Source organism: Falco biarmicus, chromosome 4 (genome assembly GCF_023638135.1).
Source record: "Falco biarmicus isolate bFalBia1 chromosome 4, bFalBia1.pri, whole genome shotgun sequence".
NCBI classification, from domain to species: Eukaryota; Metazoa; Chordata; class Aves; order Falconiformes; family Falconidae; genus Falco; species Falco biarmicus.
The window spans coordinates 62,113,515-62,135,587 of NC_079291.1; the positions used below are offsets into that span (position 1 = coordinate 62,113,515).

At 65.6% G+C, this 22,073-nt stretch overlaps 2 protein-coding genes across 6 annotated transcripts; both read right to left on the reverse strand.

The window, feature by feature from the left end:
• Positions 1-2,743: 2,743 nt before the first annotated feature.
• Positions 2,744-5,251, reverse strand: LOC130147328 (gastrula zinc finger protein XlCGF52.1-like). The gene is given in 4 exon segments (XM_056334300.1): positions 2,744-3,005; positions 3,007-3,431; positions 3,433-3,830; positions 5,146-5,251. Coding segments are annotated over 4 exon segments (1,191 nt in total).
• Positions 5,252-7,478: 2,227 nt separating this feature from the next.
• LOC130147191 (gastrula zinc finger protein XlCGF57.1-like) lies at positions 7,479-21,475 on the reverse strand. 5 transcript variants are annotated; one of them, XM_056334001.1, is made up of 6 exons: positions 14,857-14,927; positions 13,566-13,652; positions 13,332-13,448; positions 12,723-12,827; positions 11,591-11,701; positions 7,479-10,118 (listed from the first exon to the last, which is right to left on the reverse strand). In XM_056334001.1, the coding sequence occupies exons 2-6, from the start codon at positions 13,618-13,620 to the stop codon at positions 8,719-8,721; spliced, it is 1,788 nt and encodes a 595-aa protein (XP_056189976.1). In that variant the 5' UTR covers positions 13,621-13,652; positions 14,857-14,927; the 3' UTR covers positions 7,479-8,718. The 5 variants fall into 5 exon arrangements, with proteins under 5 accessions (XP_056189976.1, XP_056189977.1, XP_056189978.1 ...); XM_056334002.1 differs by having other exon boundaries at positions 13,566-13,636; positions 14,857-14,909; XM_056334003.1 differs by lacking the exons at positions 11,591-11,701; positions 12,723-12,827; positions 13,332-13,448; positions 13,566-13,652; positions 14,857-14,927 and adding exons at positions 18,879-19,848; positions 20,181-20,285; positions 20,740-20,872; positions 21,382-21,475 and having other exon boundaries at positions 7,479-9,775.
• Between the last annotated feature and the right edge of the window lie 598 nt (positions 21,476-22,073).

The window sequence follows — 22,073 nt, forward strand, 5'->3', positions numbered from 1 at the left end:
GGACCCCCCGGGATGTGCCCCCCCGGGACGCGCCGGTGCGCCGCGTCCCGCCCGCCCGGCAGCGAACCTGCGGGAACGGCCCCACACCTGGCACCCGGCGGGGGGGGCGGGGGGCTCGGGTGGGGACTGGGGGATACTGGGAGGGTGACCGGGGGGACTGGGAAAAGCTTGGGGGAGGTGACCGGAGGGGGAGACTGGGGCAACTGGGAAGGGCTCCGGGAGTGACTGGAGGGACTGGAAAGGGTTCAGGGAAGAACTGGGGGGCACTGGGAGGGGGACTGGGAAAAGCTTGGGGGAGGCAACCAGAGGGGGAGACTGGGGAACTGGGAAGGGCTCCGGGAGCGACTGGAGGGACTGAGAAGGGTTCAGGGAAGAACTGGGGGGCACTGGGAGGGGGACTGGGAAAGGCTTGGGGGAGGCGACCGGAGGGGGAGACTGGGGGAACTGGGAAGGGCTCCGGGAGTGACTGGGGGGACTGGAAAGGCTTCAAGGAAGAACTGGGGGGCACTGGGAGGGGGACCGGGAAAGGCTTGGGGGAGGCGACCCAGGGGACAGACTGGGGGAACTGGGAAGGGCTGAAGGAGGAACTAGGAAGGGCTCAGGGTGGGACTGGGGGGCACTGGGAGGGGGACTGAGGGCACTGGGAAAGGCTTGGGGGAGGCTACCAGGGGGCAGACTGAAGGAACTGGGAAGGGCTGAGGGAGGGTCTGGGCAGGATCAGGGAGGGTACTGGGGCAACTGGGAAGGCCTCAGGGAGGGACTGGGCGGCACCAGGGAGGGGACTGGGGGAACTGGTGAGGTCTGGGGGAGGACTGTGGGATGAAGGGGGAACCAAGAGGGTCCAGGGGTAACTGGGGGTCACAGGGAGGGACTGGGGTGACCGGGGGGGGGGGGGGTACAGGGGGTGGCTCAGGGAGGGGCCAGAGAGAGGGCTCAGATGGACCGGGAGGGGCTGGGCGGGACAGGGAAGGACTGGGGGGGCACGGGAGGGACCGTGAAGGGCTCGGGGAGGCCAGGGGCACCGGGGGGCTGCAGCAGCAGCCTCACGGCAGATGCACGGCTGGGGGGGGGGGGGGCCCCACATCCCGCCCCCTCCCCAGAGCGTCCCAGAGGGGGGAGGCGGGCACTGGCTGTGGAAATAAAGCTCACGGTGGGGGAACGCTGGGAACCAGCAGCAAAGTGCAGCAGCGTCTTTAAAAGGGGCCCCGGTGGGCTCGGAGGTGGTGACCCCCTCCCTTCCCCCCGGGACCACCACCCCAGCCCGTGGTACCCTCGGGCTGGATGAAGGTGAAACAACCCCAACCCACCGGTTCGTTATGCACCAACACTCAGCTCAGGGGTGGGGGCGGGGGCTGGGGGCTCAGGGTGGTGCCTTTGGGCCAGTCCCGCTGGGGGCTGCTCACCGGTGGGTAATGGGGGGGGGGGGGGGGGGGGCAGAAGTGGCACCCACTGAGCCACACTTATGGCACTAACAGATCTATGGGTGGTGGCATGTCCTGGGTCTGGCTGCCTTTAGAAATGGAGACAGGCCCTCTCGTGGGGGGGGCTGGGGGGGTTTGGGGCCCTCTGGGGGCTTTTGGTGAGGAGCTGGGGGGGCAGCGTGGCTGCAGGGGGAGTGGGTGATGTGACTCAGATCGACTGTGTTTGCGGGGACTGAGACCGCGGCAGTGCCTGGGATGCTGTGAGGGGGCTGTGGCCTGCTGAGGGGGCTAGGGGCTGCTGTGGGGGGGGACGATGATGCCCATCCCGGCTTTCTTGGTGTGACACCTGCAAAGTCCTTCACTGGCTGCCACTAACCCAGCTCTGCAGGAGCCCCCGACCTCACCCTAGCCCAGCAGCGCCCCCACCCAAGCCCTGTAACCCTCCCCAGCTCCACAGGCCCCCCAGCTCAGCAGCCCCCCTAAGCCCAGCAGGTCCCACCAGACACAGACACACACACACACACACCCCAGTTCCACAGCCCCCCAAGCCCGGCAGCCCCTGCCAGACCCACCCCAGCTGCCCGGCACCCATCTGAAGCCAAACCTGAGAGCTGAGCTTTGACTGATGCACCAACCAACCCCCAGCTCCAGCTTTTTTGGGGGAAATAAAGGGAAATTTGGAGCACAAGTGGTTTTCTGCTTCTGTCTGATTGAAAAAAAACCCAACTAAAATTACAAACAGCTGATGGGAAGAGCAGTTGGGTCTGGGAGGGTCCGGCACCTCTCGCCAAGATGAGCCCCCAACCCTCGGGACGCTGCTTCAGCCCTGGGCAGACCCCACCGCTCACTGCTCCTGGCTAGGCAAGGGGCTTCCTAGGGACGAGCAGGGGGATGCCAGCCCCAGTGCTGCTGCAGCGCTGCTTGCTTGTCCTCAGCGTTGAGAAGACTTTTATTTACTTTCCCGGTGGAAAAATAAAGCAGCACCTTCCCCTCTGTCCTGTAATCCATCCTGACTGCACCGTGGTTTATTGCCCTTCTCCCATCCCAGCAGCTAGTCCCGCACCCATGGCTCGGTGCTCTGCCGCAGCAGCTGCCGGTGCCGTAGGGCCCAGCGTGGTGGGGAAGGGGCTGCGGTGACAGCTCCCCCACCGGCAGGTGCCATGTGTCCCCAGGGAGCAGCTGAGGAGGAGGCAGCCCACACCTGTGAGGATGCTTCTCCGGGCTCACGTGTGACTGCTCTGGTGGCTGGTGCTGTGGGTGACCCCCCCGCAGTCCCCCCCTGCAGCAGCCCCTCGCACCCCAGGGACCCTTCAGCAGCAGCTTCAGGGGGCAGTGGGCTGCAGGGGCAGCCACGGGCTGGGGGTGCCATGGGTGCACTGGTGGGCCAGCATGATCTGCTCGTCTTGAAACCGCTTCTTGCGGCTGCCGCGCTGGTAAGGATTGACCTCCGCCCACCCCCTGCCGGGGGCGGACACCCCCGCCCCATCCCACCAGCCACCCTCCAGCATGGCCAGCAAGCCCCCGTGCACCCGCTGGTGGCTCTTCAGGTGCTGCTTCTGGCTGCAGGTCTTGCCGCACTCATCGCTTCTCACCGGTGTGGATGTGCTGATACAAGGTGAGGGTCTTCTTGTCCCGGAAGGCCTTGGGGCAGTGGGTGCAGGCGAAGGGGTACTCCCTGCTGCGGATGCGCAGGTGGCTGACCAGGTTGTGCTCGTGGCTGAAGTGGTGGCCACAGTGGCTGCAGGCGAAGCGCTTCTCGCCAGTGTGAATGCACCAGTGGCTCAGCAGGTGATGCTTCTGAGCGAAGTGCTTGCTGCAGTCGGCACAGCCGAAGGGCTTCTCCCCACCGTGCACCTTCTGGTGCGATGCCAGGACCTGCCTCAGCCAAAAGCAGCAGCCACACTGCAGGCAGGGGAACGGCCATGCCGCCATGTGCATCTGCTGGTTTTTCCACAGGTCCCGGCTCTTGCCCAAGCTCTTCCCCCTCCACGCAGCTGCAGGGTTCTTGGGGGCCAGGGGCCTGCAGGGCGGCAGCGGCTTGGCCAGGATGCCCATGCTGGTTTCGGGGGGTGTCCGGCTTCCTGGCGTGGGTCTTCTGGTGACACGAGGTCCCCTTGGAGGGGAAGCCCTTCCTGCAGCAGGGGCAGCCAAAGGGCCGCTCGCCCATGTGGCTCCGCTCGTGAATGGCCAGCGCTGTCTGGCTCTTGAAGCTCTTGTTGCACTTGGGGCATGTTGGGGGGGGGGTGTCTTCTCCAGCAGCTGGGGGGTGGGGAGCAGGTGGTGGTGCCCCAATGGGCCCCCCTGGCTCCTGCCCAGCTGGCTGTGAGCCAAGCACCCCTGCCGCCTCCTGCCCCACTTGGGCAGCGCAGCGGGTGCCAGCATCTCTCCAGGGACCCCCCCAGCCTCCCACTGCCTCCAGGCATCACTGGCTGCTGGGGAGGATGGAGGGGTCAGTGCTGGGACTGAGCACGTGGGACCACTCCCCGTGGGGAGCAGCACAGGCACCCTGCCAGCTGCCCACCCTCCCCAGTGTATGGAGCACCCAAGGCCGAGGGGACAATGCTGGCAGATCCTCCCCCCACCCCCCACAGCTCCCTAGTACCTGCCTGGGATGCGAGTCCAGCGCCTCTGCTGTGCCCCGGGGGGGTTTCACATGCATGGTGTCTCTTCTCGCTCCATCTTGCAGATGATCTCAGGCTTGAAGGCAGGCCAACCTGTCCAGGCAGAGAGCCACGGACCCCCCACCTGCACCCCTGGGACGGCTTGTGGCCCCCTCAGCCCTGCACCTGCAGCCCCCTTGCCCCTCGCTTTCGGCACCCCACCAGCTCTCCCTCAGGCAGGACGCTGGGGAGGGCTCAGGGTGGCATGGGGGGCTTAGGCTGGGCAGGAGGGAGTGTGGTGGTGCTGAGAGGGGGTTGAACGCTGTAGAGGAAGCATAGAGGAATGACGGCAAGTTCATTAACATTGATAATATACAGCTGTGAGCTGGCTTCAGGGGTGGTGGGCTGGCTGGCGTGGATAAGGTGCAGCTGTGGCTGGTTCCTGCTAAGTAGTTAAATAGCTCTAAGGGGGATGGAAGGGGAGCACTGGGTGAAGAGAGACCTGGAAGAAGCAGAGGGAGGAGAGAGAGTGAGAGTGTCTTGGAGGTAGGAGAGATAAGGGGAAGGATGCAGGTGAGGCAAGAAGCAGAGGGACTGGCCTGAAGAGGATGAAGGAACAGCACAGACAGTAGATGAACTGTTGAAACCTTGTGGGGGATTGGTGGCTGTGCCAGGGCAAGGTGTGGGAACTACTTATTGAAGTTAACCTGGTATGTGATGGTAAAAGCCTTGTTACAGCTGGCTAGTTTGTTAGTGCTGCGACAGAGCCCCAGCACAGGCTGCCAGTGGGGCAATGCCCCAGGCCGGACAGGGCTGGAGGCATTTGGGTGATGCCCTTAACATGGTTTGGCTTTTGGTCAGGCTTGAAGTGCTCAGGTCGGGGGGGGGGGGGGCATATGATTATTGGTGTGGGGCCGTTCCCACTGAAATAAGCCATCCCACAGCACCCAAGGCCTGCTCCCAGTTGGAAGCTGCCCGACTGGGTAAAACCTGCCGGCAGCTGCAGCTGCTGCAGCAGTACTTGGGCAGCACCAGTTGCTGCCAGCTTTTCTCTTTTAGGGCCCCCAGCCGATGAGGGGGGATTCTGGCTCAACCCTGGCCCAGTAGCACCAGAGAGTCCTCACCTAGAGAGGTTACTGCCTGGTAGTTGTCCAGCATCACCTCCTGGTAGAGCCACCGCTGCCATGCCACCAGCTGTGCCCACACCTCTGGGGAGAAGTACATGGCCATGTCCTCACACATCACTAGCACCTGGAGCGAGTAGCATGCCTAGCTCGGTGCTGGCAGGCGCGCTGGGAGCAGTAGCACCACGAGGAGCGCTTGGAGCATCCCATGCGAGTGAAGGCAACGGGTGGTGCAGCAGGGTCACTGTGGCATGGGGGGCTCGCTTGGCCTGTCCCAGGTGGGGGCAGCCCACCAGCCACACCAGGAGAGGGCAGACTGGCAGGCCTGCGGGGGTTCCCCATGACCCCGCTGCTCTGCGTGGGACCTGTGCCGCACACCGGAGCCCTCGCCACGGCAGGGTGCAGCACTGCGACACCAGGCCTGGCAGCAGGCGTGCTCCTGCCCACGGTGTGGCTCGGCAGGTAATGCCGGGGGTACCATGCACCGTGCCAGGTCTCCAAGCGCTTCCCTCCCACCTTGTAGCAACCGGACCCCTGGCCCTGGGAGTTCTGCACCATGGCACCAACCACAGGGAGCTCAGCCTGTGGCACACTGGCTGCCATGGCTCTGCCTGCTGGCTGCAAGGGGCGAGCAGCTGGGCTTATGGCGTGTGCCAGGGCAGTGCTGGCACCCGCCTCACCAGAGCTGTTGGCGAGCGGGCAGGGGCACCCACTGTGTATCTGGGAGGGCGGAGGTGGGATGTGCTGGACTCCGCAGGAGCTTCCAGTCCCATGACCAGCTGCACCAGCACAGCAAGGATGGCTGTTCCATGCCAAACACAGTATTTGGACTAATGAATTGGGGCAGAATGCACCCACACGCCACCGGCTGCACTGCCCCAGGCCCCAACAACCACCAGCACAGGTACCGTCCCTGAGCCCATTGCCTGCACCGCCGGCCGTGCTGGCACAGTGGTGAGAATTGCCAATACAGACAGGGGTTTGAGGCGCTCCTGGTGCCCCAAAGCTGGCTATGTCCATCTGGGGGGACTGACCATCCATCCTTCCATCCTGGGGGGCTAAACATCCATCTGGGATAGCAGGGGGGCTGAGCACCCATCTTGGGGTACTGACCATCCATTCCCCCCCAGTCTGGGGGGCTGACCATCCACCCCCCCCGCACCCCGGGGGGCTGAGCACCCTTGGTGTGTGGGATTGCAGTTCTCCCCAGGCCGGATGGGGGGGGGGCCGCGGGGGAGGGCAGCGGGGAGCCCGGTGGGGGGTATTTGCAGCAGCCCTGAGGGTGGTGGGGGCAGTGCCCACCCCCGTACCGCAGGCTGCCACCCCTACCTGTGCTGAGAGAGGCAGCCCCGGGGTGGGAGCGGCACATCAGCACGGTAAGCACCGGTGCCCACGGGAGGTGTAGTCCCACCAGTGGGAGACCAGCTCCCGCAGCGCCCTGCCTGCCCCCATGGCCCCAGCGCAGGGATGGGGGGCACCCCCTGCCCCGTCCCCACGGGCCCACTGCAGGGATGTCCCACACACACACACACGCTGCAGAGATGCAGGTGCCCCCCCACCCCCGGGGATGAGGGTGCCTCCCACAGCCTTGCTGCAGGGACGTGGATGCCCTCCCCCCATGCTGTGAGATGTGAGTGTCCCCCATGCTCCCACCCTTAGGGATGCCTGTGCCTCCTGCGGCCCCCCACTGCAGGGCTGTGAGTGGCCCCCCCCCAGCGCCCCCCCCCCCTCCCCGGGGTGTGTGGCCCCCCTGGTCCCACTGCAGGGCTGTGGGTGCCCTGTTGTGCTTTGGGCACTGCACTGGGGGCAACCTCTCTGGGGGGTTGGGCATGGGGCACTACCTGTGTCAGGACAGCAGCTGGCTGAGTGGCCCCCTCACACCTGGGCCTGCACTCAGGGCTTGAGCTGTTCTTTTCCTTCTTCCTCTTTTCCTTACAATTTACAATTTTTTATTATTCTTTCATTATTAAACTCTTTTGATGCCGACCTCCAGGGAGACGGGCTGCATGGTGCTGCCCAGGTCAAAGTGTGGTGGGTAGAAAGGGGCAGCTGGGGGGTTCTGCACACACTGGGCTGTTACCGTGACCCAGTGGCTGCTGGCCATGCATGTGATGCTTGCAATGTTTGGGTGAGTGGTTCCTTCCTGGGCCCCGTGCTGCCAAGGTGCCTTCCTGTGAGCCAGGGCAGGGGGCGATGCTTCTGTCCCCCCCAAGCAGGTCCACAGTCATGGATGGGGCTGGGTGCTGGGGAGAGGCAGTGGGACCCCCTGGCAAGGAGGGATGAGGGGTCCCACCTCTCCCACGGGGGGTGAGCAGAAATAAGCAGCAAATGGGTTCTCTTACATTTGCACTTTTTATTAGTGTCTAGGTTAGGAAAAACCAACAGTGCCATAAATACATGTGGTCCCTGCACACTGTGTCCCATGGTGGGGGCTCCTATGCGTCAGCTAAGCCACCAGCTGTCCTTTGTCCCTGGCAGCTCCAACACGCCCCAGCCCAGCACTTGCCCTCTGTGGGGCTCTGCATGGTCAGGAAGGGGTTAACACGCCCTCCGGGAGGCAGCACGTAGTGTTACCCCCCTTTCACAGATGGGGAAACTGAGGCAGGGATGTGACAAGCATAACCTTGAGCCCCAGGGCAAAGCTGTGGAGACAGCCAGGTCAGGGTCCCTGTGTGCCCCAGGGCCTCTCGCCTCCATGGCCCCTCCAAAAGCAGCCCCCCCTGCAGAACCAGTGGCCGAGGGAAGAGGTTTGCCCCCCAGCAGAATACTCAGGTTTCCATCAAAGCCCCAAAGCGCAGGGCCCTGCTCCCCGGCACACAGCAGGTGCTGGGGCAGGAAGGGAGCCAAACCCATGCCTGGGTAAATGCCTGACGGGACTTTGGGGGGACAAAGAGGGGTGCTGGCTCACCCCCGCACAGGGGCTGGTCACCGTGCACAGAGCATAGTGGTGAGGGGCTGTGCCTGGTAGCCATGGGCTCCTCATTGAGTCCAGCATCCTTGATGGGGATGAGGGGAAACAGGGGCGCTCAGCCCCAGACCTGCCCCATTCCCCCAGCTGCACCGGGCCCCTCGGCACAGGATGGGGTGGCCGCACCTGCCACAGCACAGATGGTGGCACCGGCATTGGGGACAGCAAACCTGGCAAGGGGACCCATCTCTTCACACCTACTCGTTGTGATCCACTTTGAAAAGGTTTCCAACAGCAAACAGGACGGCGGACTCTCGGGTCGGGGACAACATCTCCTGCCATAATAGAAAGCCCCCCATCACCTGGGGGTGTGATTGGTGCTGGTGTGGTGGCAGGCCACCAGCCCCACACGCCCAGGGTCCCAGCCCAGCTGCCTGTCCCTGCCACTGGCCCCGGCCCCCGCCACGGCAGGGCAGCCCCTCTAGCACTGCTGAAAGCCAGTGGCATCCCCAGCCAGCGCCTCGTCCCCAGGACCCGCCAGTGTCCCATGGCACTGGCCCTGCAGCGGGGCCAAGTCTCTGACATTGGTTCCTCCTCTGGCTGCTTGAGCCATGGGGACGTGCCACAGGCAGGACAGTGGGCTGTCCCTGCTGCCACCAGCCCTCCTACTTGTACTTAGACAAGGCTTCCAGTGGCACTGGAAGCTGGGCGCAGGACATGAGGAGGGGGTGCACGGGGAGGAAGGGGTTGAAGGACTCTCCCTCCTGGTAGCAGGAGAGGATCCTCTCCTCTGTGTGCACGCCCTGGTGCACTGTCAGCTCCTTCTTGTGGCTGAAGATCTTGCCACACTCAGTGCAGGGGTAGACCCGCTCCACTGTATGGGTGAGGTGGTGGGTTCGGAGGTTGCCCTTGTACTTGAAGCTCTTCCCACACTCCAGGCAGGTGAAGGGACGCTCGCCAGTGTGGATGCGCTTGTGCTTCATCAGAGTCGTCTTCAAGTTGAAGGTCTTGCCACACTCGGGGCAGACGAAGGGTCGCTCACCGGTGTGAATGCGCTGGTGGGTGATGAGGGTGCCTTTGCGGTTGAAGCTCTTGCCGCACTCGGTGCAGGTGAAGGGCTTCTCACCGGTGTGGATGCGCTGGTGCTTGATCAGCTCGCCGTTGTGGCTGAAGCTCTTGCCGCAGTCGGTGCAGGCAAAGGGGCGCTCGCCGGTGTGGATGCGCTGGTGCCGCGTCAGGTCACCATTGCGGCTGAAGCTCTTGCCGCACTCTGAGCAGCCAAAGGGCCGGTCGCCGATGTGGATTTTCTGGTGGAGGATGAAGGTCTTCTTGGCACAGAAGCCCTTGCCGCACTCAGCACAGATGAAGGGGCGCTCACCACGGTGGATCTTCTGGTGGGTGATGAAGTTGGCCTTGCGGTTGAAGCTCTTGCCACACTCGGTGCAGGAGAAGGGCTTCTCGCCAGTGTGGATGCGCTGGTGCAGGATGAAGGTCTGCTTGGAGCAGAAGCTCTTGCCACAGACTGTGCACTTGAATGGCTTCTCACCGGTGTGGATGCGCTGGTGCCGCATCAGGTCACCCTTCTGGCTGAAGCTCTTGCCACAGATGGTGCAAGTGAAGGGCTTCTCACCTGTGTGCACCCGCAAGTGGGTGATGAGGTTCCCCCGGTGCTGGAAGCTCTTCCCACACTCACTGCAGGCGAAGGGACGCTCGGCTGTGTGGCCACAGGGACGCCGTGCCGGCTCGGTACCGGAGGCCATGGCACTGCCCACCCCGCAGGCAGAGGGAGGTTTCTGCCTGGCGCTGCTCACTGGCACCACCGGAGCTGTGCCCCTCTCCAGGCAGAGCACCCAGGGCTCGGGGGCAGCCCGTCGCTCCCTGGGCACTGCTGGGCTGCACCGGAGCTCAGCAACGGTGCCCTGTGCCTGCTGCACCGTCCACTGGCTGACACGGGGCCAGGGTCCGAGCGAGCCCCCCAAGGCAGCCCCCAGGCTCTTCTCCAGCTCAGCTGCCTCTGGCTTCACCTCCTCTGGCTCCTCCTTGGGTCGCTGCTCGCCGTCAGGGCCTGCCAAGAGAAGGTGACCCCACCGTTACCTGCCGCAGCTCCAGAGATCCCCTGGGAGACCCCTGCAGCCACATTCAGCCCCTTCCCGCAGCCCCCCTCAGGGTGTCCTAGCACAGGCTGGGCAGAGCTGCACCCACCCCCGCAGGCACCGAGCTGCGCCCACCTCCGACCTGTCCCGTGTGATGGAGCAGCAGGACGAGGCCACCCTGCCCTCGGCACCCAGCCGGGCCCATGCCCGCTCAGGCCCAGCACACCCGAAGGTGCCATGTGTGATCCCTCCCCCACAGCCAAAATGGCGCAGATCCCCCCGGCCTAAGCCCAAGTCCCTGTTCTGCAACGGGGGGCACCTCTGGAGCCCCGAGCCAGGTGGCACCAGCACATGCCAAGCAGAGTGGCAAGGCTGGCACAGCAGCGTCACTGTGGGGTCAGTTTCGGGAGTTCGGGGCAGGGATCCCAGGGAGCGAGCAGGGACAGGGATGATTCCTGGCTGCCGAGGCTGCCCAGAGAGGCAGAAGCGCAGCACAATGCCAGCACCTGCATGACCAGTGGCTCGCCCAGACCATCTGGAATGTTGCTGGGAGTGGGACGGGGGGCTGCGGGGGCCACGTCAGGTGCAGCCCCAGCCCTGGGGACAGTTGCTCCCCTAACCACTGAAAGCCATCAGCGAGGCTGCCCCGAGCCCACCACGCAGCCCAGGCTCAGCTCCTGCAGCTGAGAGGCTCTGGGGACACCCACATGGCTCCAGGGACAACCACGCAGTCACCTCTGCCTGCTGCCAGCTCACGGCCAAGTCCCAGCCAGGACTGGCACGGGGAGCACAGGCACCGCACACCATGTGTGAGTTAGGCTCGTGGCAGGGTCACACCAAACCCCGAGGAACACTGAAATGCCAAATAAAGCCGCAAACATAAAGACGAAAAATCCATCCTGCAGCTGCGACCAGCATCGCCTGCCGGTGCTGCCCATGACCGCCCACTCGCCCTCCAGCCCACGGCTTCCACCGCAGCCTCACTCAGCACTGTGGCCACCTTGGCGTGTTGCCTGGCAGTGGCTCCATGGTGACAAATGCCAAAGGTCCCCCTCTGAGGAGGGCAGCTGCCTTCCCCTTCCACCACCTGCAGCGTACAAGGGGAGCAGGGGTCCCGGCACAGTGCCGCACCACCAGCCCCCCGGCCCCAGCCGAGGGCACCACTGAAGGCTCTGGTCCGGTTCAGGGGCTGTTTCCAGCCAAGCCTGGCGGCGCCTGTCCCTGTACCAGCTCTGGTTGAAGCTTTCAGCTTCCACTGGCTTCCAGACTCCTTCCCCGAGCCTACTGCGCCCCTCCTCGCCCCGCCCCGTAAGGACATTTTGGCCAAACCCACTGCTCAAGTGGCGCTTCAGGACCCTGCGCCCTGGGCTCCCAGCAGAGTGACCGGCACCAACACCGGGCCACTCGCACCCACACCGCCCCCATCCCCCCCCCCGGTGCTCACCTGCGCCGCCGCAGTGGCTGGGAGCACCTGGGCCAGCCAGATCCTGGGGACACCCAATGTGTGACTCCTCCTCTGGCTCCACCTTCACGATGACCTCGGGCCTGGCATCACCTGCACGTGGAGAGCGTGGTGCTCGGCGGGCACAGGCAGCTGCCAGTGGGCTTTGGGCCCTGGCTGGCAGCACTGCCGGCAGGGAGGGCAGGGCTGGGCTCTTGTGGGACCTCACTGTCCCCAGGGTGGCACAGGACAGTGTCACCATGCCCTGGGTGGCACGAGACAGTGTCACCATCCCCAGGGAGGCACAGATCAGAGTCTTGCCATGCCCAGGGTGGCACAGGACAGAGTGCCACCATCCCCAGGTGTAAAAGAATGGCTGCAGAAGCATGGCCTTAGAATCTCTGAAGATCTGCACAATCCAGGCCTGGTATTAGAATAGGCCTGTAATCAGAATTGCACTGAAGTTGCTGTGCTGAAGTTAACAAGAAAGGTAGCCTTGAGCTGTTCTTGAATCCTGAGACCAAGTAATTATGTTGTGCCAACAGGCCGTGGCTGTAACAAGATACAGCTGCTGGGAAAGCAGGTGCAGGGCCAAGAAAGATAGGGACCGGTATGGGAAAATAGGGAGTAACAAACTACAAGGCTGAAGCACAGCAACACAATTAGCTACATGGATAGAATGCTTATTTTAGTTATGATAATTAGGGGTGTGAGAACCACGCGCGTTTAGAAACTACTAACCAATTATATTTCTGCTTTACGAATATGCATGTGTATCGGTTCTATATAAGTAGTGTTAGAAAATAATAAAGTTGAGCAAGATGCGTAACTCATATTGAGCGTCTTCTTGACTCCAGCAAACCCTTCTCCCAACACCCAGAGAGGCAGGGGACAGTGTCACCATCCCCAGGGAGGCAGGGGACAGCCACAACAGGCAGAGTTTCCAGGCAGGCAGAGCAGACAGCATCAGGCCAGTGGGCAGGTGAAGTGGATCAAGGTGCTTGGCTGGGTGCCCGCTGCCGAGCTTGACTCCCCGCCCAGCCCCCCACCCACCCTGGCCCCCAGCACCTCTCCTGCAGCCTGCAAAGCCTTGGAACACGCCAGCTGCACTCCCCCGGACCCCAGCTCCACTCACCGGCAGCATGGTGGTGCGGTGCGTCCCGCTCCTGGCAGCCGGGGCAGCCGCTGCCGTACGCCTCGGCCCCAGGCTCGCTTTTGATGCTGGTCTCCGCTTTGATGCCTGCCAGGGGGAAAGCGCGGTGTGTCTGCTGTGGGGACAGACTCTGTGCTTGGAGACGTCCCTGTGCTCTGCCAGTGCTGACACTGGCTCCAGGCACCACTTGCAAATCCTGGGTTCCCAGGAGCTCCCCACAGCCACTGAGTATCTCCTAGTGCTGGGACACTCCTGCGGGAAAGGAGGTGGGTGCCCTGGCCAGAGAGCCCTGGGGAACCAGGACACCTGGAGTCATCAAATATTTGTGCAAGAGAAGGAACCACCCCGTTTCCTCCAGGAGGGAATACCTGGTTACTGATCAGCACTGGGCACATACTGTGCGAGCAAAGCTCCCGGGTGCAGCGGCCTTTCCCATGTTCCCACACAGATATCGCCCTAAGCAGTCGGTACGGGATGCCACCCACAGCAGTTGGCATGGGACACCAGCCACAGCAGTTGGTATGGAACCAGGGACTCAATTCCCCAGGGGCTGCGGGTCTTGCTGAGCCCCCAGCCCCTTGCTCTGCTCACCAGTGCTGGGAACCCTGGGGACAGTGGCATCCAGGCCCTGGTGACAGCTGACGTAGGACTCATCCTCTGGCTCCGTTTTCACCACGATCTCACGCTTCACACTAGCCCAGCCCTTTCCTGAGGAAGACAGAGCTGCTCTCGGGCTCCTGGGCAGCACGGCATCATGCCGGCAGCTGCGAGGTCCCTGTGGTGCCAGGGCAGCCGGGTCCCCACAGGAGCTCTCGGCAGCCTCACCTGTGTCACAGGCATCCGGCAGGTCCCCCCTCCACGACTTCTCCTCTGGCTCCATCGGTGGGGTCCTGGCACTGCCTCCCAGAGAAACTGCCCGAGTGATGGGAAAGTCTCTTCCAGCCTCCCCTCATCCCCTCCACTCTGGCAGCCCGGGCTGTGCCAACTACCCCCCTGACCCCTGCCCCAGACCCCAGTTGCCCCCTGCCCGTCCCTGGCTGTCGGCAGGGCCAAGGAGGGTGGCGTGGGTGTGATGCAGCACAGGGTGGCACAGGACGGTGCCAGCTCACCCTACCATTGCCCAAATTGCCATGTGCAGCAGCCACGCACCCCCCGCAGCCCCCCCAGCCCCCGTGCCTCTGGCTTCCAGGCCAGGCGAAGGCAAGCATCGTGCCAAAGCCACCAGCAGCACCGGGGCCCAGACCCGAGCACAGGGGCTGCGGGGTGCAGGGGTGCACCCCACCCCGGTGGCTCTGGGCAGGGCAACGGGCCCCTTGGGTGCTCCCCAGACATCATGGCACGGACCACCGAGCGGTTCGGGGAGCGCCACCAGCGCTGGCAGGCGGGAACCGTGCGGGGCCTCTCCCCCCCCAGCCCTCCTCCTGGCTGGCTGGCCGCCCCCGCGGGCGGGGGTCCTGCCACGGGCAGCGCCGGGCAAGCGGGCACAGGGCTGGGGGCTGCTGGGGCTGCCTCCGGTGCCCCCGGCCGGGGGATTGCGGGGGAGCTCCGGGCAGGGGCCAGCCGGGAGCCGCAAGCCCGCAGCTCTCCGCGGGGCCACGGGGAGCCCCGGGTGCTGCCCCCCACCCCGCGGGGCAGGGGGCCGGGAGAGGCGGCCACGCCGCCCACCCTGCGTCACAGCAGGGTTGGGGGGACCCCCCTCGGGGCGCTGCCCCCCCCGGCCCCCCTGGTCCCGCGCCCCCCTCCCCGCCCGGCCGGCGGTGGCGGCCCCCGGCGAGCACGGCCCGGACTGGAGCTCGTCCCGGGGGCGGGGGGTGTCGGGGGGCGGGGGCTCAGCCAGGCACCAGCACCGCCGCGGGAGGCGGCCGGGCCCCGGTAGCCCCGCACGCTGTACCCCTCGCTCCCGGTGCCCCCCGCCTGGCCCGATGCCCCCCTCCCGGTGTCCCCCCCCCGCCCCCGCCGCGCCGGTGTCCGCTCTCCCGGTACCCCCCCACCCCGCCTGCTCCGGTGTCCCTTCTCCCGGTACCCCCCCGTCTCCGGTGCCCCCCGCCTGGCGTGTCCCCCCCTCGCCTGCTCCGGTGCCCCCCCCCCCCCCGTGCCGCGCCCCCCCCGCGCTCACCGGGCGCTGCCGGCGCGGGCCGAGGCCGCAGGACGCGGCGGGCGCGGCAGGACAAAGGCTCCGCCCGCTGCCTGCCGGGAGCTGTAGTGCGGCCGGGGCGGGGGCGGGGGGCACTGGGGGCGCGGGGCACCGGCGGTACGGGGCGGGGGGGCACCGGGAGGTGCGGGGTACCGGCGGTACGGGGCGGCTGCGGTAAGGGGTCGCAGCCAGCCTCCGCCTCCTCCCCGCTGCCTGCTGGCTCCCGGGGAGCGGTGGCTGCTGCCGCCCTCCTTGGACCCCCCGGCTCAGCGACGGGCTGTGGGGACCGGGACACCCGCCGGGGCTCGGTGCCCAGCCGCCGAGGGTCGGCCAGAGGGGCCCCGGCACCCACGGCGCAGGCGGCGGCTTCGGGGCGGTGGGGCTGGTGGGGGGCGCGCAGGGTGAGCAACCGGCCAGGCAGTCAAGGGCATAGTTTGGGTGCCCAGTGGCAGCCACCGGTTTGCCAGCTCCTGGCACCGTGCCGGGCTGCGGCCACGGGACGGGTGCCCACAGCCCCTGGGGAGCATAGTGTTGGCTTTGCCATTACTGTGCATTATTCCATTGCTGGTAAAAAAGCAAACGGTGGGGTGTCTGGTGAGTGGCTGGGCAACATGAGCAGGGCAGGGAGGCGGTGTGCGTTCTCCACCAAGACGGGCACCACAGTGGGCAGCACCGCCGCTCCTGGGGCTCCACCACCAGCCATCACTTAGCACCATGTTATAGAGTCGTTGCCAAGCTCTGCTGGGCCTGGGAGCTCTGGGCAGACAGTGCGAGCAGGTGTGCGGAGCGGCCATGCCCTCCACGTGCAGCTGCAGCTCCGGCCTCAGTGCCCCCAGAGCAGGGCTGGGGAGCAGCACCCGTGGAGTGGGGCTCCAAGCACCCACCGCCAGCCATGGGGCCAGGGGCTGCACCCCTGCGCCTATTCATAGGTGCTAGTAAGTACAAGGAACTACTAACAAGTACGAGCAAGGACTAGTAAGCAGTAGTAAGTGCAAATAAGTACACCTGAGTACTAACATACTTGTATTTTCCAAGCATTTTCCAGCTGGAGGAGGTTGAGCGTCCCATGCCAGCAGCAGAGGCCCTCGCAGGATGGACCCCTGCCCCAGGGCAGCCCCCCCAGACTGAGTTTGATTCACTGCAAAACTTGGACGAGCCTCTGACAGAGGGGCCTGGCGGCCATTCCTGGCTCCCTGCACCAGTGCACAGCATGGCCACTCCAGTGACGAAGGAGCCAGCACCAAAATGGCAAGTGGCTGTGGCACTGCCTGCCTGGCCTCAGCCACCGGTCCCACAGCTTGGCTAGCAGGGAGCAGGCAGGGCAGCATGACCCTCCAGCAGGCAGGGCACAGGCAGGGCAGCATGGCCGGTGCATGGTTCCTGGTGTGACAGTGGGCAAGCGCAGGGGCTCACTGAGCCAGCACTTGCCCCTGCTGGGCTGGGGGGCTGCCCCAGTACGTGAGCACTGGCTGCTGCAGCCCCTCTCTGATGCATGTTGCCTTCGAGGCCATAGTTCAGAGAACAGCACAGCATGCTGTATTATATTGTACTGTATTGTATTACATTATGTTATATCATGTTATGTTATGTTACATTTCAGCTGGAAGGGACCTACAGCAACTACCTAGTCCAATGGCACCTAGTCCCTCCAGCCCTCGGGAACAGACACCTTTGGGGGTCCCTGGGCAATGCCAGGCCAAGGACTGGGGAAGGCTGGGCTAAGCAGCTGGTCCTGCACTGGAGAAGGAGGAGGAAGAGGAGGAGGAGAGCAGTGTACTTGCTCACTGGGTGCTGCTGCGGCACTGGCAACTACTCATCCAAACCAACAGCCACGTTCCTGCCAAAGCAATTTATTAAATAATGAGCAAGCACTGAGGGCATGGTGCTCTGTGACTTCAAACACACCAGCAGACTGCCACTTCCCTGGGGACAGGGGAACCACTGCTGGGTGGTGCCCGAGGGAAAAGCCACAACCTGGGCTCAGTGGCCACGGTCCCCAAGACTGGGAGAAGCAACCCCTCGCCCCAGGCACTGCCCCCATCTCTAATGTACAAGGCAGCTCAGAATGCAGTGGGTCCCAGGACGCTCCTGGGGACATGTCGGGGCACCCAGGACAACTCAGCCCTTTGTGTCGTGTCATCAGCCCTGCACAGTTTAGGGAACCCATTTGCTGAAAGGTGGCTTTGATCTCAGGGGTGTCCTTCACTGCCTTAAGGATTGTGTCCCACCCTCACCCCGCCGGACCCATGCCACCATGCCCATGCCAAGCCAGCTGCCCCACCGTGGCACTCAGGGGCAGGGAGGTGAGCAGCACGCACAGACCCTTGAGTTGCAACCACTAAAATCTGCTTTTTCTTCAGCTCCTGCCAGTGAGTGCTGGGACACGAGCACACAGGGGATGCAACAGGCCCAGAGGAGCTGGGCAGCCAGCAGCACCATCTCTGAGGAAAATCCAGCTGGATTTCTGCGCCCAGGCTCCACCACCCCACAGCACTGGCACCTTCTGCTCTGGGGACCAGCACCACAACGTTCGGGGAGCAAAAGCCATGCCCTCACTGCAAGTGGGAGCCCCAACACCAGCTCCAACCACAGCCTGGCCCATGTGCTGGGCCTGCCGGCAGCCCGGTGTGCCCACAGCTGCAGGGATTACAGTGTCCTTTGACAAGTGATCAGGCACACTCATGACACCCTATTCCAGACGTTTCACGTCCAGGGCACGGGGCCATGCATCCATCTCCCTGCCAGGCACCCCAGCCCTCAGGCCATGTGGACCCTGGCACAGCCACCTTCCAAAGGCACACAGGGACTCTCACCCTCGAGAGATACCTGGCATGGTGACCACTGCTGTGCTCACAGGCCCTGGGACCACGATGCTGTGACAGTGGGAAACTCCCCACACCAGCTCACCACAACCTGGCACAGCAGACCCCGGCCCACTCCTCCCAGGAGTGATGGGTAACCGTGTCCCCAAGCATCGCCGGGAGCTGCCCAGGGCCCTGCTCCGCACCCTGGCAGCAGAGTGGCCACAGAAGACAAGCCTGGGGGGTCCCACTCCCACCTCAGCTACCCAAGTGCTGCCCCTCCCTTTGGGCAGCGCTACGGGGCAGGAACAACCCCCCCCACACGTGTCTGGGCTTGGGGACACTGGTACAGGGACAGCTGTGTCCCCACAAGGACCCCCAGGAGCTGCCCCATGCCTCCGAGCCCTGTGGGGGAGGGATCACAGCCTGAGCCCCAGGTAGAGCCGGGACAGCCCACCAACCCCGGGGGGCCATGCTCCAGCAGACCAGGGGTCCCACTGGCTGGGCACATGGCCATGCTCTGCACCCCAGCTTTGCACTGCAGGGTCCCCAGGCCCTGCACACCCAGCTTTGGGCAACCCACAGCCCCAGCTGGGCTCACAGCTCCCGTGGAGCCTGGCACAGCTCTGCTGGTGAACAGCCCCAGCTGGGCAAGGGGACAGGGGACGAGGTGGCCACCCCGGCTTCGCCCAGCCCGTGCCAATGGGCAGCGCTGCTGGGAGTGGGTCGGGATGGGGGTCTGTTCATCCCCCAAGCCACCCAGCCCACCCCCGGCACTGCTCTGAGGGGAAGACCAGGGCGCTGGGCAGCAGGGAAAGGCTCTTGGGCTGCCACCCCCAGCACAGGATGGGGCCCTTCCACCCCACTGCCAGAGACCAGACCTCACACTGGCATCGCTCTCTTCTGGCTTTAAATACAGGGCACCAGTGGGACTGGGGGAACTGAGAAGTGCCTTGGAGGGATTTTTTTGAGGTCCAAAGGAGTGCGGAGTGGGGCTCACAGGTCCTGGATGTGCCCTGGGGCTGAGCGACGGGGAGGAGGCAGCAGGCAGAGCACCGCAAAGTCACATCCTCTCCCACCCTGCCACAGCCTTCATGGCCCCTCAGCACAGGGATAAGCCCCTGTCAAGGTGGCCGCAGCTACTGCTGGCAGTCCTGAGAGTCGTCTCCCGCCCTGAGGGTCCCCTCATCCCCCTCCCCGTGCACTTGTTGGTGCAGCAGCAGCCTGCTCTTGGACCTGAAGCCCAGACAGCACTGGGAGCAGGAGAAGGTCTTGTAGCGTCGGTGGAGCTTCTTGTGCGTGATGAGGTTGGCCTTGTTGCAGAAGGACTTGTCGCACTGGGGGCAGGCAAAGGGCCGCTCACCTGTGTGCACGCGCTGGTGCACCAGCAGGTTCCCGCTGCGGCTGAAGCCGCGGCCACAGTCGGGGCACTTGTGGGAGCGCTCCTGTGCGTGGCTGCGCTGGTGGATGATCAGGCTCTCCTTCCAGCTGAAGCTGCGGTCGCAGCGCCTGCAGAGGAAGGGCCGCTCCTCGGAGTGGGCAGCCCGGTGCTGGCTCAGGCTGGCCTCGTCCTCAAAGCGCTTCTCGCACTCGGGGCACTTGCGGCACACAGCGCCAGCGTGCCCCTTGCGATGCGCCTGCAGGTCACGTTTATGGCGGCAGCTGCCCCGGCAGAGTGGGCAGGCGTAGCCGCTGTCACCGCCGTGGCTCGCCCGATGCCGCAGCAGGTCCCCTTTCAAGCAGAAAGTCCTGCTGCACCCCATGCAGGTGTGCCGGCGCCGGCCCCGGTGCTTCTTGTGTGTCAGGAGGTTGCAATGGTGGCGGAAAGCCTTGCCGCAGGCACCGCACTGGTAGGAGGGCGCTGGGCGCATATGCTCACGCTGGTGCACACTCAGCCTGGCTGCATCCTCGAAGCTCTGCCCACAGATGCCGCAGATGAGGAGCCCCCCACCCCCCTCCACAGGCACTTCCAGCAGCTTCTCCCCCTGCTCCCACCCTGGCAGCGCCTGCGGGGCATCCCTGGCCAAGGCCCCCGGCACCATGTCGCACCAGCCAGAGCAGAGTGTGGGGTACCCCCACTCCTCGGCTGCCCTGGCTGGTGATGCACATGGGACCCAGCGTCCCCGGTCGTCGTCCTCAGACAGGTCCTCGCCGGCAGTCCTGCCCCAGGCAGCTGTCAGGAACAGGGGCACAGTCATGGCGTGGATGTCCCGGCACGGGGGCACCACCAGACTCGCGATATTCCCCATGCCCACAGCACCAGCCCCTCATCCACCGCGGCCTCCCCTTGCCCCTGCAATGCCCACGGGACAGCTGGGACTGGGGGGCCAGGGTGGGACATCTGAACCCACCCAGCGAGGAAGTCAGGTGGAAGCTCGCCTCTGCGGGATCTGGCCGGGGCCAGGTGCCTCATGCCACGCTCGAGGCTGCCGTCTCTGGCTACATCAGCACCAATTCCCCAGCCCAGAGCCCCCAGCCACACGGAGCGTCCCTGCAGTCACTCACGGGTGCCAGAGGCGTTGGGAGCTCTGCCGTCCCCCCTGCCGATAGGGACGCCCCCATGTGACTCTTCCCCAGGCTCCATTCTGTGGATGCGCTTGGATTTGAAGCCTGTGCGGGAGAGAGGAACCTCAGCATCCCCCCAACCGCCCGAGGGGTGTCACTGTCACCGGGGGCCGTGCCCCAGGGATGCCGGCTGTGGGAGCAGTGGGGCCAGGGGGCTGCCACGTCTGGGCCCTGGGGAGTCACCGGCGCCAGCCCCAGCCATGGCAGCAAAGCAGGGGGGGGCCAGGGTGGAGGGCAGCGGGGCCGGGGTACCTGCAGCAGTTATTCCTCACAGACCAGGGACGGACTCGGCAGGCCCGGGGGGGGGCAGCGGGCACGCCACGGTCCCGCTCTGCATGGAGAGACGGCAGGTCGAGCTCTGCCCGCGCGGCTGGCCCGAGGGGCTCCAGCTGCAGACCCCCGGCTGAGCCCGTGGACCCCCGGCTGAGCCACTGGCCGTGCTCCCGGCCCGGCAGCGCTGCCGGCTCCGTCCTGGGGCACCCCCGGCGCCCCCGCTTACCTAGGCTGGCTACCAGGTCGTAGTTGTCCAGCATCACCTCCCGGTAGAGCCGCCGCTGCCACGCCGTCAGCTGTGCCCACTCCTCGGGGGAGAAGTACACGGCCACGTCCTCGAACGTCACCGGCACCTGCTCCTGCAAAACAGGGCGGGGGCTGAGGGGCCGCCGGGGCTGAGGGGCGCCAGCCGCCCCGTCGGGGGTGCCAGCACCGCGCCCCGGCCCTGCCGCGTCCCCACCGCCGGGCCGCCTGCCGCTGGGCTGCCGCGGCACCGCTGTGTCCAGCCGGGGGGTCCCGGCTCCGCAGCCAGCCCCGAGGGTCCCGCCGCCCCAGACCCGGGGCCCCCACCGCCGAGCCCGGCCAGGGCGGCCCGGGCCACCGCCTGCCTGCACCGGGAGCGGGGCCGGGGGTTGCGGCAGCTGCCGGGGGGCTGCAGGCCGGAGCCCAACCCCCCCCCCACGGGCACCGGCAGACATGGGGCCGGGGGCTGCCCGGGACCCCCCATGGCCACAGGCAGACGCGGGGCCGAGGGCTGGCTGCCCGCCCCCCCCGCCCCCGGGCACCGGCAGCCGCAGACCCGGGGGGCTCCGTCCGGTGCTGCCGCCGAGCGCGGCCCGACCCCCCGCCGCCTCCCGCCCGGCCTTACCCGCTGCATCGCTGCCCGGGCCGGCGGCTGCGACGCCCGAGCGCGCCCCGGCCCGCAGCCGCAATGGCGCCGGCCCCGCCTCGGCGCGCCCGGAAGGGGCGGTGGGGACGCGGCGGCGGCGGGCGGGAGCCGGGCCGCCGGGCACGGGGACCCACGGGGAGCATCGGCCCCGGGCGAGGGGACCCTCGGGCGAGGGGATCCGCGTACCAGAGCATCCTGCCCGGGCGCGGGGAGCCCCAGGTGTGGGGAGCGCTGGCGCCGGGCATGGGGAGCCCCCGGCAACGGCCGTCCCGGGCACTGGGAGCCTCGGTCCCAGCGGTGGGGAGCCCCGGGCACCGGGAACCACAGGGAGCGCCGGCCCCGGGTACCAGGGCTCACGGGGAGCGCTGGTGAGGGTGTTTGTTGAGCCAGTTGCCAGAATCAGTGAACAAAGACAGACCCAGGGAAGAGGACGCAGTTGTGCTCGTTGGAAGGAGGCCATGGGAGCCACAAGGGAAACTAAGATACAGGACATCGTCAGCAGAGCTTGTGGCCTTGTAGATAAGGGAGCTGCTGAGCTGCTGTGTCTGTGCAGTAAAAAAAGAGCCACATGGCAAATTACTGAGCATGGTTACAGGCTGGTACGTCAGCGTGCTGTAAAGGTATGAAAAGGCTCGCTTGATTTTAATAGAGGGTCTTCGACCCGCATTCAG